The 20,283-nt window shown below is 49.8% G+C and overlaps 1 protein-coding gene across 1 annotated transcript; it reads left to right on the top strand.

The window, feature by feature from the left end:
• Nucleotides 1–628: 628 nt before the first annotated feature.
• Alas1 (5'-aminolevulinate synthase 1) lies at nt 629–15,115 on the top strand. The gene is made up of 11 exons (XM_055629724.1): nt 629–751; nt 1,532–1,751; nt 4,022–4,255; nt 5,634–5,783; nt 6,337–6,559; nt 8,443–8,627; nt 9,370–9,549; nt 9,956–10,120; nt 11,506–11,774; nt 12,520–12,682; nt 14,855–15,115. The coding sequence occupies exons 2-11, from the start codon at nt 1,553–1,555 to the stop codon at nt 15,013–15,015; spliced, it is 1,929 nt and encodes a 642-aa protein (XP_055485699.1). The 5' UTR covers nt 629–751; nt 1,532–1,552; the 3' UTR covers nt 15,016–15,115.
• The last annotated feature ends 5,168 nt before the right edge of the window (nt 15,116–20,283 follow it).

The following is a 20,283-nucleotide window of genomic DNA, read 5'->3' as shown; positions in this document are numbered from 1 at the left end:
ATGACATGAGACCTTGTCCCAAAATAAAAACCAGAGCAATCACTTAATAGCTGTTAAATCCTGTGTCAGGTCCTGTAATGTCATGTCACCCTCACCATCTGGGTGACTAGAGCTGTGGAGCTATAGGCTCCATTTAGCCAGGTCCTCTGTTTCCTCTTCAATTCCAACCAGAACGTGCCACCGCTGGGCTCCCTCCTGCTGCTGTTTCTTCAGCCTGATTGTCTGCGCCCCTTAGTCCGTCCTCGCCAGGGCCATTCTATTCTTGCGCCATCCAGCCAGTAAAGGGGCCCTGTCATTGCCTCAAACTAAACCAAGCCTCTCGTTGATCGGATCTTAAGACGGTGGCTCGAAAATCCTTCTTGTTGTCCTTTTTCTAGCAGGTAAGTTCCCGGGGACGCAGCAGTCTGACGCACAGGGCTGCTCGTGGAAGGTGACAGAGGGTTGAAGCGAAGGGGTCCAAAAAGGGACTTGCCCGACCACCGCCTTGCCGTCCCGGCCCGGGCAGCCTACGTGGAACCCAGTCCCATCAGTTGGAGCGGAGCCCACACGGAGAGACCCGCCACCCTGCCCCGCGGACCCGGGCGCGCGTGCGCGCGGTAGGCCGCGCCCACGGCGCATGCGCAGCGGTTACTCCGGCTCTATATTAGGGCCACAGCGGACGGGGCCTGAGGCTGCTCGTGGACAAGGGCACTGGTTCGTTTAGCGTCCTTCGCTCGAGTGCCCACCGCCGCCTCGTCGAGAGCCCGCGCAGGTGAGGGCCGCACTCGGTGATCGCGGGAGCCCGGCACGCCCCGCCACCGCGGCCACAAGCCCCATCCCCCTCCAGCCCCCAGCTTGGCTCAGCGTTCATCCCCCGCTCTTTACCTCTTGGGCTACCTCAGACGGCCCATTCCGTCCGCTCTGACATTCGGCGTTTGACAGGCGGCTTCAGAATCTCCTTCGTGCCCTTTCCACTCGCGAGCTCCTGACCCCGGGGAACCTCTGACTCACTGCTGACCCCCTTCCACCAGCCCGATTCTCTGGGCTGTCTAATCCAGCTCCTGTCCGAGTCATCCCTGACCTTAACCCTTCTTTCTGCCCCCTTTCCCGGTTCCAGCCGTAAGAGCATGACCTTGTGTCGGCCCCTCAGGACTGGTCTAGACTCTTCCCTTCCTCGGATCCCCAGGAGTCCACCCTACCTGGATAGGTGACAGTGACGTTTCCCCTAGCCTCACTGTTGCCCCTGGGTGTGTGCTAAGGAGTGTCTTACCTACACAGTGCACACTTCGGGGAACCTCTGGCCTCCCACACCTCTTCTGTCTTGTCCTTCATCTCTTCCACACCCTTAGTGGTAAAGTTGCTTTGTGGGGGTGCTTTTCTGGAGAGGTGAAGAATGAAGAAGTTGGTTAACTGGATAGAGTGTGGCGCCCACCCGTTTCCTGAGTCCTATGTCAGTGCTGTCCTCAGTTTTGTTTTTTTTTTGTGTGTGTGTGTTGAGTGAGGTGTGTATCTGGGCCTCCCTTGACATAGTTCATCATGGATTCTTCTACAGGATCCAGCACACTTTGCAGACATGGAGACTGTCGTTCGGAGATGCCCGTTCTTATCTCGAGTCCCTCAGGCCTTCCTACAGAAGGCAGGAAAATCTCTGTTGTTCTATGCTCAAAACTGCCCCAAGATGATGGAGGTTGGGGCCAAACCAGCCCCTCGGACCATGTCCACTTCAGCAGTACACTGCCAGCAGATCAAAGAAACCCCTCCAGCCAATGAGAGTAAGTAGTGTTAGCAGGGAAACCACCACCTCCTTCCTGGTGAAAGGCCACTCTGAGGGAGAGCTTACTCTGTCAGAATCAGCACTAGTGTATGGGGAAGGGAGTGGGGGTCACCTTGGAGCTTCTAAGGCTTCTGGCTTTAAAAGTAAACAGTACAGGTTTCTGGATTGCATGTCAGGTCTGCTGGGCTCTAGCGTTTCCTCATTGTCCGGGATGAGTAGTTGCTTGTGACCTTTTCCTCAATAAAGATCTGGCCTGTGGCTTATTTAAAGTCGTAATTTAAAAACTCTGTTTGGTATTTTGAGGCAGGGTATTGTCTGTACCCTCGGCAAGCCTGGAACTCACCGCATCGTCCAGCTGGCCATTAAGTCACAGCCCCGCCTCTGCCTCCCAAGGGCTGGCATCACAGGCCTGAGCTACTGCTGCCAGCTTGTTTTTTATTTGAATTTTTTGAAAGGTATTATTTGTTTTATCTTATGTGTATGAGTGTTCAGCTGTACCACACGTGTGTCTGGTGTCTGAAGAGAGGGGGTCAGATCCTCTGGACCTGGAGTGGCAGCTGATTTGTGAGCCACCATCTCAGTGCTGGCGCTTGAACCTGAGTCCTCTGGAAGAGCAACAAGTGCTCTTAACCACCGAGCCATCTCTTCAGCCCCTGTTAATTGTTTTTTTTTTTTTCTCCTTTAAGAAAAAAACATTGGCGAAATGTATATAACATTACCATTTTAGTTTTTTTTTTCCCCATCCGCGTCTTACAGTATAGCCCAGATTGCCTTCCAACTTGTGGCAATCCTCCTGCCTCAGCCTTTTAAGTGCAAGAATTATAAGCATGCACCACCACAGTGCTCATTTTAATCAGTTAAGTGTGAGATTCAGCAGTATTGTTCTGCCACCACCATCATCCAAGTCCAGAACTTTCTTCATCTTCCCAAATGAAAGCAGCCATTAAACATTAGCTCCCATACTCCTTCCCCCAGGGCCTGGCAACCACCGCTCTACTGTCTGTCTCTTTTAGCTTCACTGTTCTAGTTGCCTTATGTAAGTGAGACATAGTGTTTGTTAGTGACTGTCCACGGATCCATCTCATGCAGGTAAGTTCTGATGACCGGACCAGAGCTGATCTTGGTCAGGTTCTATCAGGAGAGGGGCTTTTCAGAATCCACTTAACCCTGGTGGACAGTTCACCTTCCAGGCTTCTCTTCGGTGTGGGCCTGTAGGAAAGGAGTATTTGTTTTTTAAGTCCTGTTAGGAGTTAATTGTCTTTTCTCAGAATGTCTGTAGTGGCCATGTTTTGAGTTGTTTAGACTTTCCATAACAGATCTACATTACTTGTAAATTTTAGTTAATTTCAAAATAACATTTCTTGACTTCCCTTTATAGACCATGTTATGGAAACTGTTTTGAGACACCTTATCCAGGCTGTAGAAAGAGCAGCTGGTGACTCATGGGAATATTCCAAAATGATGAAGGAAGAATTTTCTAGAAGGAAGGTGAACACATTGCTCAAGGGATTGAGGAGTGACTGTAACTTAGAGCACAGAACCAGCCAGTTGTGTTGTGTCAGCAGCTTCCTTTGATGAACTTAGATGAGAAAGTAGGTGAGCTGTGTGGCGGTAGCCTGCCTGGGTCTTCTCCAGGCATACCAATAGTTTGAGGACAATTTGAAGATCTAAGTGATAGCCTGCTTTTTTTTTTTCCTATGAAGTATTTTTGAAACTGGCTGAGCTTTGTTAGGAACTATGAAGAGAAAATAACTGTGTGACTACTCCCGGTTGCCTTAGAGAGCATTACTGTCCTGATATGCTGAAACTCCGTGGGGTAGAAATCACTGACAGTGGTGACCCATGTCAAGAGCTTTTGGGACTAAGTGCACACATAAACCCAACACTTAAGAGGCGGAGGCAGGAGGACTGCTAAGTCAAGCATCATGGGCTACATAGCAAGACCCTGTCTTAAACAAACGAAAAAAAAACCAAAACGAATGTTGGGTTGTCTAAAAATATAAAATAGTGTTCTTGATTTATAAGGAGAACTGTTGTGGGTTTGAGAGTTAATTGGGATGGGCTAATACCCTAAACCCTTCAGAGGACCCCTGTTACAGCAGGGCAGGTGAGGACGGATGTTAGCAGAGTTTAACAAAGGTAAACTTGGATGTGGAGTCTAGACTAGAATGAGTCTAAAGTTTGAGGTGATAAGGGAAGGACTCAGTGACTTGCTTGTGCACTCCATGAGCAGGTCTGATGCCTCATTCTTTCCATTTCCTTCCTCAGAAGAGAAAACTGCCAAAGCCACAGCCCATCAGGCTCCTGACGAGTCCCAGATGGCACAGAATCCAGATGGCACACAGCTCCCGGCTGGACACCCGTCACCCACTGCAAGCCAGGGCTCTGGGAGCAAGTGCCCTTTCCTGGCTGCACAGCTGAGCCAGACAGGCAGCAGCGTCTTCCGCAAGGCCAGTCTGGAGCTTCAGGAGGATGTGCAGGAAATGCATGCTGTGAGGAAAGGTAACAGAAAGAACTCCAGCCAGTGGAAAGAGTGAGGGGGTCCTTAGGGCCCCTGAGACCCTCCAGTTTATATGCCAGCTATTACTAGGCCCTAGCTGGCGCAGTAACGATGTGAACACCTTCCTCTTTTGGTACCAGAGGGGAAGGAAGGTCTTCACGCTAGACAGCCCAAACTGGATTGCAAAATGTGGTACTTGCTTTCTGGTGGGAGTATAGGAGGTAACCAGCTTCCCAAGTCATGCTCAGTTTCTGGAAATAACCTGTAGTCTTGAATGGATACCAGCATTGGTTTGTCTCTTTGGACCTTCCTACCCTTTGGCAGAATGGAAGATAGAACGCTGGTATTACTGCAGTAAGTGCTGTCCTAGGACTCCCAAGCTGTGTGTACTGCTGGTGGTCATGGAGGGACACTAACCCCATCTGAGCTCCCAACAGCCCCTAAAAGTCTCAGCATGCTCCACATGATGGCATACACCTTCAATTCCAGTACCTGGGAGGCAGAGGCAGGAGGATCAGTGTGAGTTCTCATCTACGTAGCCAGTTCCCGGACAGCCAGGGCTGCATAGGGAGACTGTCTGTGGGCATGGGAGCTGCCTCAGTAGGAGGTGCTTTCTATGCAAGAAATATTTAGGAGGGGAGTAGGCTGTGTGGAGTCCAGGCGGGAGGCGTGCTGGTCGGCTGGGGAGCATTAGGCTCCAATTCATGCCCATTAAAACTGGCTGGTAGCTGTGAAAACAAAATAGCACTGAAACCAGGTGGTTTACTAGACATGCCCAGGCAGGGGGATCTTGAGCTCCGGGCCAGCCTGGGCTACAACAAGAACCCATCTCAAACCAAAAAGCTGAGTAGCAAAAGCTACTATAGGCTGAAGGAAGAGACATTCCATACACTTCATCACAACCAACTGGTTATGACTTGTTTTGTTTTGTTTTGTTTTCCCCATGAAATAAGCAATAGGCATTTTTTTTTTTTTTTTTTTTTTTTTTTTTTTTTTTGAAACAAGGTCTCACTATGTAGCACAGCTTGGTCTCAGATTTATAGAGCTCTGCCTGACTCTGCCTCCCGAGTGCTGGAGCGAAAGCCAGTGCAGATAATAAGCTATTTTGGAAAAAAAAAATGATTTTAATGCATGGATGTTTTGCCTGAGTGTATATTTGGGCACTAAAGTGTGCCTAGCATCAGATCTCCTGGAACTGTAGTTACAGACAGTTATGACCCACCATGTGGATGCTGAGAATCGAACCCAGGTCCTCCAGGAGGGCAGCTAGTGCCCTTAGCCAATGAGCTATCTCCTGCTACACCCCCCTGTAAACTACATTTGACAGTATGTCTAGAAGGTGTCATGAACTCTCTGTGCCTCTTGTTACTTTTGTTACAGAGGTTGCCCAAAGCCCAGTGACCCCCAGTGTGATCACTGTGAAAACTGACAGAGAGGATCCAAGCCGCCTGCTGAAGAATTTCCAGGATATCATGAGACAGCAAAGACCAGAAAGAGTGTCTCATCTTCTTCAGGATAACTTGCCAAAATGTGAGTCTTGTTTATGAGTTACATATATGTCTGATTAAATGTGAAATTGCATGATGAGGTAATAGTTGAAGCCCCATGGCCTTGCTTGAGTACTGGGCTTAGTGGCAACGAGAGCTACTGGTGTTGGCCTTCTGTCTTTCATGACCCACCGCCTGTGCACTGGACGGTGTGCCAGACACTTGGCAAGTCTTGGTTACCCTCCCAGGCTAGGACATCTTTCCAGTCATTCTAGTTTGGCATTTAATAGTGCCATTAATTGGCCAAACTGAGGGCTGAAGAGATGGCTCAGAGCTTAAGAGCACTGGCTGCTCTTCCAGAGGTCCTGAGTTCAATTCCCAGCACCCACATGGTGGCTCACAAGCATCTAAAATGAAATCCGGTGCCCTCTTCTGCCATGTAGGTGTACATGCAGATAGAACATTGTGTACATTGTATAAATAAATCTTGAAAAACAAAATGGCCAAACTGAGATTTGAACCCAGATTCATCCTTTCCTAAAACTCAGCTATGCGTCTTAAAAAACTGTACTATCTTCTGTTTGTTTCCACTTTAGCTGTTTCCACTTTTCAATATGATCATTTTTTTGAGAAGAAAATTGATGAGAAGAAAAATGACCATACCTACAGAGTGTTTAAAACAGTAAACCGGAAAGCACAGACCTTCCCCATGGCGGATGACTACACGGACTCTCTCGTCACCAAAAAGCAGGTGTCGGTCTGGTGCAGCAATGACTACCTGGGCATGAGTCGACACCCACGAGTGTGTGGGGCCGTCATGTAAGTAGCCGTCAGTTTTCAGACACCACTGTCATTATTTGGCAAGACATAGATGCTTTATACAGCTGGAGCGTTTATGGGAGAATGTTTAGTCACTGAACGTGTGCCATGGTGGTACACTATTATTCTTCGCAGAGACAGCGCTCTCTGTCAGCTTTGTCAGGAGTTAGGGGGTTGAACCCAGGTTACTCGGCTTCACGGTGAAGCCCCTTTACCTGCTGAGCCACCTCACTGACATGGTACTCTTAGCCTCTGAAAATCTCTACAGATGATATCTGGGCCGGAGGGTGTCCCAAAAAGCAAAGATGAAAAGCATAGGGAGGAGTCAGGCATGGTGGCGCACGCCTGCATCCTCAGCACTCAGAGAGGCAGGGGCAGGTGTATTTTTGTGAGTTCGAAGCCAGCCTGATCCACATAGTGAGTCCAGGACAGCCAAGGCTACACAGAGAAACCCTGTCTTGGGTGGGAGGAGGGAGAAGGCTATAGAGGAAAAACCTGATGCTCACCTCAGTCCTACAAGCTCACCCCACCCACTGCACCCCGCACTCACAGGAATACACACACATGCACACACACGCACACAAGCACGCGCGCACACACACATGCACACATGAACACTTTGGGGCTAGAGAGGTAGCTAAGCTAAATGTCTGCTTTTGTAGAGAAACTCTAATGTACAGATAGTGGAAGGGCTGTTTCAGTAGGATGTGTTAAAAAGGACTAAGGTCCCTTTGTCCTGCAGGAGGACCATCATGTCTGAAGAGAGTCAAATTCTTCAAGAGGCTAAAGAGGGCCCCACGTGCAATTGAGCAATAGCTTTGTGTGTGTGTGTGTGTCCTAATGTTATGTAACTGCTTTGCAGCCTTCTCGAGTATGCTTTCTCTTATTATTGGGGCAGTGATTATTTTTAGAAAAAAAGAAACCTTAGTTTAAGTTGCTTGGCTAATACTCCCTAGTGACTGTTAGGTGAACTTACTCTTTGGTTTTTTAAGATTTATGTGTCTGAGTATTTTGCCTGCATGGCTGCCACGTGTGAGCCTGGTGTCCGTGGAAGTGAGAAGAGGGTGTTGGATCCTCTGGAACTAGGAACTGAACCCGGGTCCTCTGGACGAGCAGCCAGAGGACCACTGAGCCATTGCTCCATTCTTTTAAGATTTATAGTTCCAGGTTTCAAAATGAGAGAGATGCTAGATGAGATTGACACAATTTTCATTCTCCTGAATTTTTAAAATAAAAAAAAAAAATAAGCTGGCCATAGTGGTGCACACCTTTTATCACAGCACTGGGGAGGCAGAGGCAGGAGGACCTCTGTGAGTTTGAGGCCAGCCTGGTCTACAGAGTGAGTTCCAGGACAGCCAGGGCTATATGGTGAGACCCTGTTCTAAAAATAAAAAGAAACAATCAAAAATAGAACCATGAGTTTTCTTGCTTGCTTGGGACATGGTCCTGTTGTTGTGTTTTGTTTTTGTTTTTTTGTTTTTTTGTTTTTTGTTCTGAGATTACAGGCACATACTCCATGCCTGTTTAAGCAATACTAGAGATTGAACCCAGAGCTTTGTGTAGGCTAAGCAAACACTCTACCAGCTGAGCTACATCACTGGTCCCAAAGTGTGTGTGTACCCGTGTGTTTTTTGTGAGTGTGTGTGTCTTTATGATGTGTATTGTGTATTCATGTGTTTTGTACTTGTGAGGGTCGGGTGAGGTGTGTAGGTATTGTAGGACTGAGGTCAGCAATAGTTCTTTCCTCTGTAGCCTTTTCATCTCTGTTTTTTGAGATGTGCTCTGCCCGCGTGCTGGGGTTGTTGGAATTGAAGCCCTTGGGTTTCAAGTCAGTTCTGGAGATCTGAACCCTGGAGTATTGGTATTGTACTTATCTTTCACAGGGAGACTGTGAAGCAGCATGGTGCTGGAGCGGGGGGAACTAGGAATATTTCTGGAACGAGTAAGTTCCATGTGGAACTGGAGCAGGCCCTGGCCGACCTCCATGGTAAAGACGCAGCACTCTTGTTTTCCTCCTGCTTTGTGGCCAATGACTCCACCCTCTTCACACTGGCTAAGATGATGCCAGGTAAGGAAGCCCAGCACACTTGAGGTTACTGCGTCATGACGAGAATACTGGTGACAAGGAAGGCCCACTCCAGTTCAGCCTGACTGCTGAGTGTCAGGACACTGTCCTAAGCACCAGGTGCTGACTGCACGGTGTGAGTCGCAAAGTCACAGTCAGGGGTGACTGAAACACGAGAGGTCCTGTCCTTATGCTCCATAAGGACGCATGTGTGCTTCGTATTCTAAGACGCTCCTTTAGCAAAATGCTTCATTGCATTTAGTCACATCTTCACTGGCTTTGAAACGAGGTACCCGTGTTTACCACTATTACCCATATTTAAAGGCCATTTTTGTTTTTGGAGGCAATCTCAATGTATAACCCAGGCTGGCCTCCAACTCTTTGATCCTCCTGTCTCAGAATGCTGGGCTTATAGGCATGTGACATTGTGGCTTTAAAGATTGCCCTTTATGGGTTTTGGGTTTCATGATGCTGGGATGGAACCCAGGGCATCAGCTCATGGGAATCTAATGCTTTGCCTTTGAGCTTCATCCTAGCAGCCACCAGGTGTCTCTGCCTTAGCATCTTCCCAGAGGAGAAGCAGTAGCTAGTTACTGTGTCAGGACTTTATTTTTTGAAAAAGTACACTGTGTTTTTGTAGTAGACATTTTCAAGGTATTATCAGCAGGAAGAGGTCTGTTGTATCTGTCCAGGAAGCATTTGTCTTGATGTCTCTGCCACTAAAGAAACATTTTCCTCATGTCAGGCTGTGAAATTTACTCTGATGCTGGGAACCACGCCTCCATGATCCAAGGGATTCGAAACAGTCGAGTGCCAAAATATATCTTCCGCCACAATGACGTCAACCATCTCAGAGAACTGCTACAAAGATCTGATCCCTCAGTCCCCAAGATCGTAGCATTTGAAACTGTTCATTCAATGGATGGTAAGTCTACACTGAGACTAATCTGAAGCCCGAGATGCAGAACTAGGCTTGAACTGTTCAAAAAGAAGGTGCATGGGCCCTGGGGATAGAACTGTTTGTCAGGCTTCTGCTTAGCTGTGTCTGAGGTTCCGTATTCTACTCCAGAAACAAACAAAAAAATGTGATGTTTCTGGTTTTGCATTTTTTTTTTTCTCTGAAGGAATTCTATAATTGAGAGACTTTATATGGATGGGGTAACTGGGTTTTCTGCTCTGGCTGTTGCTAGACTGTATCACCTCAAGGCAGACAAGAACTGGGGGAGAAGTTCATTCTCTCTCCAGTACTAAGAATGACCCCTCGGAATGGACAGTACTTGTTTGCTTTGGCTCTGAGCACCATCAGTGCCATCTTCCCTGGCTTTCCTCAGGAGCAGTGTGCCCACTGGAAGAGCTGTGTGATGTGGCCCATGAGTTCGGAGCGATCACGTTTGTGGACGAGGTCCATGCGGTGGGGCTGTACGGGGCTCGAGGTGGAGGGATCGGTGATCGGGATGGAGTCATGCCAAAAATGGACATCATTTCTGGGACCCTTGGTATGTATGCTGTGCAGAGTCTGTCCTTTTACACTGAACTCTGGGTATCTGACAAGACCAGCACCTGCCTGGCCCAACTGCTACCTGTGTGATAACATGTAAAGCCTGAGCTATTTCTCTTTGGGGGTTAATTTTGTCTTGAGACAGGGTCCGAGTCTTTTTGCCCAGGCCATCCATGTTTCAGGGTCTCAGTACTAGGTTTGCAAGTGTGTGCCATCACTTCCGTCTTGCAGTGATTTTTTTTTTTTCAGTGAATACTAGCCCAGCTTCGCAGAATCCCTGAGAGCATGGAGGCTCACAGACTCCCACAGCTAAATATGACAGAAATTACTTGCTGTCTGAGCTCATCCCAGCCATAGCGATGGCTCTTATTACACGCTGTGACAAAAGCATTCACTCTGTGCTGCTGAATTTAAAAGGAGAGAGAACCCCATTGCTTTTCTAGCAGGCGTTGGGAAGTGCCATCGCTCCAGCTGTTCCAGCCTGTTCCCCTCTCCATGCAGGCACACTGAAGCCTGGGCCTCAGTCCTGGTTGCACAGCTCACTTGTTGTGTGACCTTGGCTTAGGAGCTGACCTTTTTTCTTTCCCCATCAATATGATGAAAGTAGCAATAAGATATCAGAATTCCCGTAGAGAAGATAAATAGGTTTGTAAATCATTATTATAGACATGGCGTGTGCCTGTGACAATGAGTCATTAAGAGGTTTGTAGAAATTTGAGGTTCTTTTTTTTTTTTAAAAAAACATCCAGAATTTGGTAAGGCAGTGAGAAGTCTGTGTAACAGCCAGCTGAATGCCAAGCTAAAGCCTACACTTGTTCAAGGATCAGCAGGCAAAACTCAGCCTCCTCCAGCCCTGTCAAGGGGGTAAGAGGTCTGGCTCCCGAAGACCCAGAGATGCCAGGGGAAAGCCACCTAATCCAAATGCCAGTTTGTGATGGAGGTTTGTTGGGGGTCTAGCACAGTGAGGTGGAAAATGCTAGGTAGCTAGGTAGAGTAATTTTCCACTATAGGAGTTTGAACCTACCTAATCCTTTTGTGGTTCAGCAAAAATGTTCTCGTCGGAATACAGAGTTAAGGCTCCTGAGAACCCTTCTGGAGTCCTTAATCCTGAAACTTGAGCTACAGATTACACAAGGGCCTTGACCAGAACAGAAAAACAAGCCTGGCCCTAAATCAGCCCTAACAGGTTCTGAGTGTATTTATCCAGCAAATGCCAGTTGTCCAGAGTCTCCCGTTTGCCTGAGTAGCGAGTCAGGCCTCAGTACTACAGCAGAGGCCTTAGCCAGGGATTGCCGCAAAGTCAGTGCCTGGGAACTCAGGCTGTGCGGATCAGCTCCTGTGTACCCACTGCCGTTGCCTGCCTAACAGAGTCCCTCCTCCCAGGTAAAGCGTTCGGCTGCGTGGGAGGGTACATTGCCAGCACAAGGTTGCTGATCGACACTGTCCGGTCCTATGCTGCTGGCTTCATCTTCACCACCTCCCTGCCACCCATGCTGCTGGCTGGAGCCCTGGAGTCCGTGCGGATCCTGAAGAGCAGCGAGGGCCGTGCCCTCCGTCGCCAGCACCAGCGCAATGTCAAGCTGATGAGGCAGATGCTGATGGACGCTGGCCTCCCAGTCATCCACTGCCCCAGTCACATCATCCCTGTGCGGGTAATGGCCTGTCTGTGATTGGACTGCGGGAGGCTGTGCCGCCACACGGGATAGGCCAGTGCTCTGGTTTTGCCCTCCCGAAGCTGGGCTTGGGCAGGGTGGCAAGGCTTCCAGGTTGCGGGCTGGAAGTGGTGCTGGGACTGCAGCCAGCGGCCCTCTGCCATGTCTCTGTCTTCAGCTGCCTTCACAATAAGAATGAAGTCTTTGAACCCAGCAAGCTGGAGAACAGTGTCCCTCCCTAGAGCATTGACCTTTGCAGGGTAAACAAGAACAGAACCTGTGTCTGGAAAACTCTAGAAGCCTAAGCATGGGCAGCTTTGAAGTGTGACTTTCCGCTTCGTAAATTTTAAAGTAGATCTTTCCCTCCCCTCTACAAATCATATCCCTGTTGCTGTCACAGGTAATATAAGAAAATAGCTAGTACATCCAGAGCTGGGCAGTACCTCCTGGGAACAAGGATGGAAAGGAAAAAATAATAATAATAATAAAGCAGCTCCTTGACTGTGCAAGGCCTGAGAGGACAGCCATGTGACAGTCATTCCACTGTAGCCATCCACCCTGCAAATGCCAGCTCCCTTAAACTGCAGGTGTTCAGACAGCATTTCCCGATTCCCCCAGGCTTGCACACTCAACTGCAGTCTGGCCTGGAGCCTGGGCCTCATTCATGGACACTGTGTTCTTGACTGTCTCTGCCAAGCGAGCATGTCTCATTCTTACCCCGCTCTCGCTGTGGTGGTGAACGCAGGTCGCCGACGCCGCTAAAAACACAGAGATCTGTGATGAGCTGATGACCAGGCACAATATCTACGTCCAGGCCATCAACTACCCGACGGTGCCACGCGGGGAGGAGCTCCTGCGGATCGCCCCCACCCCGCACCACACGCCGCAGATGATGAGCTTCTTCCTGGGTGAGTGGAAGCAGAGCCCCAGGGGTGCTACCCCGCTGTAACCTCAACCCGCACCCGCTCGAAACTCATGCAAAGTTCCTGGTGGTATTACCCATATGCACTCAGGCACGGATTGGTTTCTTCTTGTTCCAAGTGGCTGACCGTGCCCTTAGGGCCACACAACAAAATGCTTAAATTAGACAGTAGTGACGAACTTTAAGAGTGTGCGCAATCTGTTTGGAAGCTCTGAGGAAGCCTGTTAGTGTACTTTTTAAAAAAAACTTCTTATTTACCTTTTTTATATCTTTCTCCCAACTCTACCCCAAACCCTTCCAACACCCCAACACCAGGAAGGAGAGAGAGAGGGTTAGTGGGAGAGAGCGCGCAGTTCTCTTAGCTGCTTCCTGCTGGTTAGAGTCCTCGGGTTCCTTGGAGCCAGTCCAATCCTCGTTTCAGGAGATCTCCGACTTCTTGTCTCACAACCAGGAGCAGCAAGGAGGAAGCAGGAGCAGCCTTGTTCTTTCTCTGAACTCACTTTCTGGGCTCTGGCATTTATTCTCTCTCCAGAGTCCTCAGATTTAAAATATCCACAGCTGGCAAAGAGCTCCTTTCAGAGCCCACGTGAGGCAAATAGCCTGCTGCTGTGGACCATCTGAATCAGGCCCACATCCCACGCCTAGGACCAAAACAAAAACATGTTTCTATCCACAAGAGAGACCTACTGCCCCACAGTCCCTCTCCTGTCTCCTGCATGCACAGTTGTGGCTGCTGAGGGGACTGGAGGCCTCTGATGGCACAAGTCTGCCCCAGCCGCTGGGAGTTAGCTCACACTTCCCTGACCTGCTTTCCCTTTCCTGACATACGGTCTTTCAACTAACTCATTCTGATGGCTCCATGCTGCTCCTCACAACCCCCCACGTCCATCCCAAAGGCAGAGACTGAGGGGCTTTTAGGTGCAGGTTGTCGTTGCCACAGGAACTCTGCCCTCTTGGGCCCTCCCAAGTCAGCGTAACTTCCCATTACAGACTTCGTGTTCAAGATGCTCAGAGTATTTTGTTTGATTTTGGTGCTGGAGTTGAACTCCAGGTGTCGGCACACTGCATGGACCCTCCACCCCTGAGCACCGCTCCCCTACCCCCCCCCCCCCCCCCCCCCCCAGATACTCAGGTTAGTGCCCTGACTCTGCAGCAGCTTCCTGAAGCTGGTTTGTGAAGTAAGACCCAGCCCTTTCTTTTGTTTTGGTTTTTTGAGACAGGGTTTCTTTGTGTAGCTTTGGCTGGACTCACTTTGTAGACCAGACCGGCCTTGAACTCACAGACGTACACCTACCTCTGCCTCCCTGAGTGTTGGGATTACAGGTGTGTGCCACCACGTCTAGCTAAGACCTAACTTTTGTTTTGTTTTGTTTGGGTTTTGAGACAGGGTTCTTGTGTAGCCTTGTGGACCAGGCCCAGGTGAGACCCAACTCTTACCACAGTGCCATTGAGATAAATTGACATACCATGAAATTTACTCTCTTAAAACACTGAATTAAAGCCGGGCATGGTGGCACACTTCTGTAATCCCAGCACTCTGGGAGGCAGAACCAGGTGGATCTCTGTGTGTTCAAGGCCAGCCTGGTCAACAAAGTGAGGCCAGGACTGCCAGGACTACACAGAGAAACCCTGTCCCAAAAAAATAGGGGAAAAAATAAAAAGAAAGAAAGAAAGGGTTTTGATGCCTTCACAATGTTAAGAAGCTGTCACCTCTCACCTCTGCTCTCGAGATAGTTTGATCACTTCCCTCGGGCCCAGTCCACCCCCCCCCCCCCCCCCCACCCCCCGGCTGCTCTTATTCTCTGGACAGTTAATGTGAGTGCGACCATGAGGCGCTACTGCTTATTTACTTACTTTTAAGACAGAGTCTACTTGTGTCTGCAGCCCAGGCTGGCCCCGAGCTCAGATTCCCTCTCTCACCCTCCTGGCGCTAGCTGTGTTCTTTTCATCACCACCTAATAATCTCCCGGGTGTGGAGTGGCCTCATTTCGCAGGCGCATCAGTGGATGGGCCTTTGGGTTGCTTCCACTGTTGAAGTCTTAGGAGTGTGCTGCCCTCCTCAGTCCTGCTTTCGGGTACAGGTTTTTTGTGGGGACATGTGGTGTGATTCTCTTGGGCAAAAGATCCCTGCAATGTTAAAAACTTTCTCTCCCCACAGAGAAGCTGCTGGTCACGTGGAAGCGAGTCGGGCTGGACCTGAAGCCACACTCGTCAGCGGAATGCAACTTCTGCAGGAGGCCCTTGCATTTTGAAGTGATGAGCGAGAGAGAGAAAGCCTATTTCTCAGGCATGAGCAAGATGGTGTCTGCCCAGGCCTGACTGTGACCTCAGTTATTCACCTAACCCCAGGCCATTACCATATCCAAATGTTAGCCAGAATTGTCTTTATATGTGAAATAAATTATATATTAAATCTTAATCTATAGCAAAATCATAGTCCTGAAAAGAAATTCCAGTGTGTTAGGTGTTTCATTCAGTGCTGAGCACCAAATGAAGAGATATCCTGTGGTCTGTGCTGTGGCTGTACAAGCTGTAGGGCCGGCCAGGCCTTCTGCTGTGCTTAAACCTGACGAACACAGCCCTCAGCTGGCAGACCCAGCTGCCACCCCTGCAACTGCACGCAGGGATAGCACCTGCTGCCATGTTCCCTTTAAGCTTCCTGCCTCAGACCCAGAAGGGGCAGTCAGTGTGCCCGAAGTCCTGTGACAGCTCTGTCTTTCCTGCTTTCCCTCAACCTCCCACTTCCCATTGAAGGTCGAGCCTGAGGGAGGAGGGCCCATCTATGCTTGCCGGTTTTGTAGCCCGACAGCTCCTGACCCCTAGTCATGTCCTCTGCAGAGAATGTGGAGGGCTTTGTGCTCCTCCTCTACCCTCTGCACTCATATTTGGGTCTTGCTCTTCTTGCACATTCTGAAGACACCCTTTATCTTCTTGTCATGATTGTATCCCCCTCGCTGACCCTTTCTCTGACAGGCCTGCAGCAGACCTCCCCTGTCTGAGCAATAACAAGCTGTCCACCCAGGCTAGACCCTTCAAAGCTGCAGCTTTCTTTGCCCGGCCTTTCTTTACTGGTCAACCTGTCACCTCTGTTTCCCTTGGAGGTTGCTTTTTGCTTGCCATACTTTGCCTGTCTTGCCAAATGCAGCCCCTGGCTCTGCTGCCTCTCATTAGATCCTTCAGTCCTGTCTGAGTGGCTGGCCTTGGGCTTTTTACAGCTTTCCCAATCTCTAAGCTGTGCCAGTCGCTGCACCAACAGTGCGTCTATGAATGTTGTTGGTCCCGTACCACTCAGTGCCCACCTCACACAATCTCCCTGAGGTCTCCTGGGTGCACATGGTATAGAAAGCCCCCTGCCTGCCCCCCAACCCCGCCCTGCACCTGCTCCTCACATCATTGGCTCAGGTTATCTCTCTGGCCTCTCATCCAGAGCCAACTCTGTGCTCTCTTACATAACAGCAGCAAAACACATTTCAGGCCAGGCCACTGCTGCCCTCAGATGCCTTTGCCTCCTCCACCCCAACAGCAGTCTGAGAGGTCTTACCAAACCAGAGAGAGAGCTACGCATGAGGCTCGGTTGGCAGAGTGCTTTCCTAGTGCACACAAAGCCCCTGGATTTGGTTACCAGCATCTCCTAAACCAGGCATCACTGGTGTCACACTCCCGTAACCCCAACACTGAGGATGCACACAGATTGGGCTCCTGGTAAACTCGCCCCATTAGTCATTCTGCCCCTTGCTTGTTCACTCTGCGTTGTAGCTGGACTTCACTTCTCTGTCCAAGTTCTCTTTGTTTCTAGGCCTTTCTCTGCCTGAACTCTCCTGCTCTGGGTCATAGCATAGGCACTCTTTTTGTTTGCTTGCTTGCTTGCTTGAGACAGGGTTTCTCTGTGTAGCCTTTTCTGTCCTGGATTCACTTTGTAGACCAGGCTGGCCTCAAATTTACAGAGATCCACCTGCCTCTGCCTTCCTGAGTGCTGGGATTACAGGCATGCCACACCGACCGCTGGGCCCCTGGCTTAGCATAAGCACTCTCAATATAAGACAAAGTTTCAGGTCATGGTGGCACATGCCTTTGATCCCAGCACTTGGGGGCAAAGGCAGGAGGATCTCTGAGTTCCAGGACAGCCAAGACTACATAGAGAAACTGTCTCAAAAAAAAAAAAAAAAAATCCTAAGGACACCAACCCAGGCATGCTAGCCCAGCCACAGGCTTCATTGCTAAAATTCCTTCCCTTGGAAAAATGTAAACATCCACCTTCTCCTCCTCCTACAGGCCCAGGGATGACCCAGGGAAACAATGAGTCCAACAGGTTTCCTTCCAGAGCAATAGGTGAGGGTTGATGGCCAGGAGTGTGAGTGACGTGACAGCCACACTAGGAGGTCTGCACCCAGCTAGGGTGATGCTCCCCTAGGCCTGTGAAGATGGAGTTCCCTCCTCTTATCCCTCCCCACCTGTATCTTTCAGCCCTTCCCAGATACCCCCAGGCCATGTGCAATCAGGGCAGGATTACATACAACAGGTTGGGAGGAGTGGCTGGGTACTCGTCAGTAGAGCTTCCCCACGCCCTCTTTCCAAGACTCAACAAGCCCAGGTGTGATGCTCTCTGGCCAGCAGGCCCTGCAGCACGACATCTCCGCACTTTGCTCAGCCTCCTGCCTCAGTGCCCTTTAACATCCTGGTCTCTACCCGTGGATGCTCTCCCCCTGTCGTGGATGCTCTCTCCCTGTCGTAATACCGCCTTGGGGGAAGGTGCCTTGTCTTCTCCATTGTGTCCCCTCCATGACCAGCACAGAGCTCAATATTCAGTAGGTGTTGAGAAAATATGTGTTGATGGAAGGGGACCTCAGTGATATCCAAGTCACACAGGCAGAATGGGTGCGCTGAGGAAAGGCCGGTGGGCAGCCGGAGGTGAGAATGCCAGCGGTGCCGTCTGTCTCACAGCTGTACAGGGGACAACTGCGCATTCTCGCTCTGCCTACTGGTCAAATCCCATTACTTGACAGCGCTGTGGGGAACATGGCTGCCTCCTGGTCCCATCAGATAAAGGCATCATTCCCAGGCAAGCCACTGGGGATGGCGGAAATCCTATCACCTCGGAACCACAATACAGTTCCTTCCTGATGGGCTTTCCCAGGTTCGCTGCCTCACTCCACCTTCCAGGGCTATCCATTGTCTCTCATGTTCCCACGCCTAGAGCACCCTCCACTGCCTTTCCTTCAAGTGGGATTGTTTGCCTCGGGCAGGGGCAATGTCCAAATGCTTGGGAGGACCCACTCTTTCTTCAGAAGATGGAGCCAGCAGGGTGATCAAGGTCTGTAGGTGTATTTTCTCCTCCCTGCTTCTTGGGGTCATGAGAATGCAGGAGGGAAGGATCTGCAGGTAGCAGATGGGGCATGGGACTGTTTAGAAGAAGGGAGTTAAGAGCTTAAGAGCGTTCCTAAGCAAGTCCAGTGTGAAACTGTCTGAAGCTGTGAAGTTTTGTTTGCAAAGAATGTTTGGATAGTCAGAGCACAAAGTGCCAATGGGAGAAAGGCTGAGTTGTTTGTTAAAACTTTAGTAGACTAGCAGGGGGCATAGCTCAGTAAAAGGCATGCTCTGAAAGCATGAGGGTCTGACCTGACCCCCAACCCACTTAAAAAAACCATGCACAATGGCTCATCCCATCATCCCAGTGTTTTGGAGCAGAGACAGCAGGACCCGTGGAGTTCGCTGGCCAGCCAGGCTAGCTTAATTGGTGAGTTTCAGACCAAGAAGAGACCATGACTCAAAGGTGGTGGCCAGTATTCCTGAGGCTGACATGGAGGCCTGTCCTCTAGCCTCCATGCACACCCACATAGGTACCCACATACATACACATACCCACATACACACATACAAGCAACTTTCCTCAAGTTGATATTTTCTTCCTGTCAGCTTTTTCCTGTCTTGTGCCTGTAGTTCAACCTGTCTGGTCCTCACTGCTCCCCAACATAAGGAGGCAATACCGAGGCCCACAGATTTTCTTACCAAAAACTTCCCGTATCTCTGATGCCCACCTTCAGACCTTGTCAGTAACCTGGGCAGGGACTCCTGGCCAGGAATGTCATTCTCTGGGTGGAAAGAAAAACACCGGAACCCTGTCAGCTGTTGGTTCCAAGCATCAATTCTCACACCTCATAACGACGCCTGAGGTCCTGCCTTTCTACACATGATTGACAGCCAGCAAAACAGCTCTGACCAATGTCTTCAGAGATGAGCAAACTGAAGCTTCCAAAGAGAAGGTCACCTGTCTACGCCAACCCAAGTGGCAAAGCTGGGATGCAGCCCCTGACGATCTTGGCCAATGACAGAATGGAGGAGAGGGCTGAAACCATCCAGAATGCCCTTTTTAACCACAGTGCCACAGAGCTGGTTCCCACCGAACCTGTTCTGGTATAGCTCTGTCCCTTCCAGTCTCATAGATCACTCAGCTACATGTGAGATGAATGGGCAAGTGACCACACACACACACACACACACACACACACACATACACACACACATGTTCTACTTGGAACTGCCAGAGAGCTGCCTTGCTGTCATGGATGATAAACAAGCCATAAGCAGGAGCCTGCTTCCCCCTTCTGCTTCTGGCTGTGGTTGAAACAATCTCAGAGCCACTCAACAGGGACTTTCCCAGGCTTTCAGGCTGCAGAGGAATGCACTTGTTTTGTTTTGTATTTTCTCCAGGCCACCGGATCAGAGCCTGCCTGGGACTTTGTGGGTCAGGGACTGTACTGTCTTTCATTTGAGTTGATTAGAGGGGATATCATGTCAGAAGCCCCTAAGCTTGAGTCAGAAAGGAGTTATAGCTCAGTGTCAAGGGTTCAGACAACAGTGACACACACACCAGTAAAAGAGGAAGGGGACCTGTACTTCCTTCATGCCTGTACCCTAGAGGTGCAGGGGGTGGGTGGATGGGTGAGGGAAAGGGGGCAGGGTAGCTGAAAATCCGGTTGCAAAATCAGCAGTCTGTGTCCTGGCTTCAACACTCTCTCCCACCCCCAAGGAGGAGGCCTTGAGTGGCCAGCCACTGCCTAAGCCGGCCAAATTGGTTTAGTTCTCTCCCATGCCGCCTAGACCCCAGCACTGTGTGGCTGTGTCTTCTCTCTCTTCTGCTTCTCAGTGGCTGGGGTTGGTGGTGGTAATGAAGACAGTGGTCTCGTGATCAGGTTCCTGAAGGCTCCTGTCACAACACTGCCCTCAAGATCAATGTACTTGTTGAATACAGACCCTGTCCACGGACAGCAGGCTTTTTGAGGTCTACACAATATATTAAAAAAAAAAAATAGAAACACAGACCTGGGTAGGGGGATCTACACCTTTAATCCCAGCACTCAGAAGGCAGAGGCAGGTGATCTCTGTGAGTTAGAGGTCAGCCTGGTCCAGATCAGCCAATTTCAGATCAGCCAGGGTTACGTAATGAGATCCTGTCTGAAAAAGACAGACAGACAGACAGACAGACAGAAGACAGAGAGAAGGAAGGAGGGAGGGAAGGAGGGAGGGACAGAGAGAGAGAGAGAGAAAGAAAGAAAGAAAGAAAGAAAGAAAGAAAGAAAGAAAGAAAGA

This window comes from Psammomys obesus, unplaced genomic scaffold (assembly GCF_907164565.1).
Source record: "Psammomys obesus unplaced genomic scaffold, mPsaObe1.curated_primary_1811, whole genome shotgun sequence".
Classification (NCBI taxonomy): domain Eukaryota; kingdom Metazoa; phylum Chordata; class Mammalia; order Rodentia; family Muridae; genus Psammomys; species Psammomys obesus.
This window is presented reverse-complemented; position numbering and strand designations above follow the sequence as displayed.

What these genes read in the sequence shown, in the direction of transcription:
- Alas1 (XM_055629724.1), top strand. Translation starts at nt 1,553, where the DNA reads ATGGAGACTGTCGTTCGGAGATGCCCGTTCTTATCTCGAGTCCCTCAG. An exon ending in CGAGTGTGTGGGGCCGTCAT is followed by an intron (nt 6,560 to 8,442) that starts GTAAGTAGCCGT and finishes TATCTTTCACAG; the next exon opens with GGAGACTGTGAAGCAGCATG. An exon ending in AACTGTTCATTCAATGGATG is followed by an intron (nt 9,550 to 9,955) that starts GTAAGTCTACAC and finishes GGCTTTCCTCAG; the next exon opens with GAGCAGTGTGCCCACTGGAA.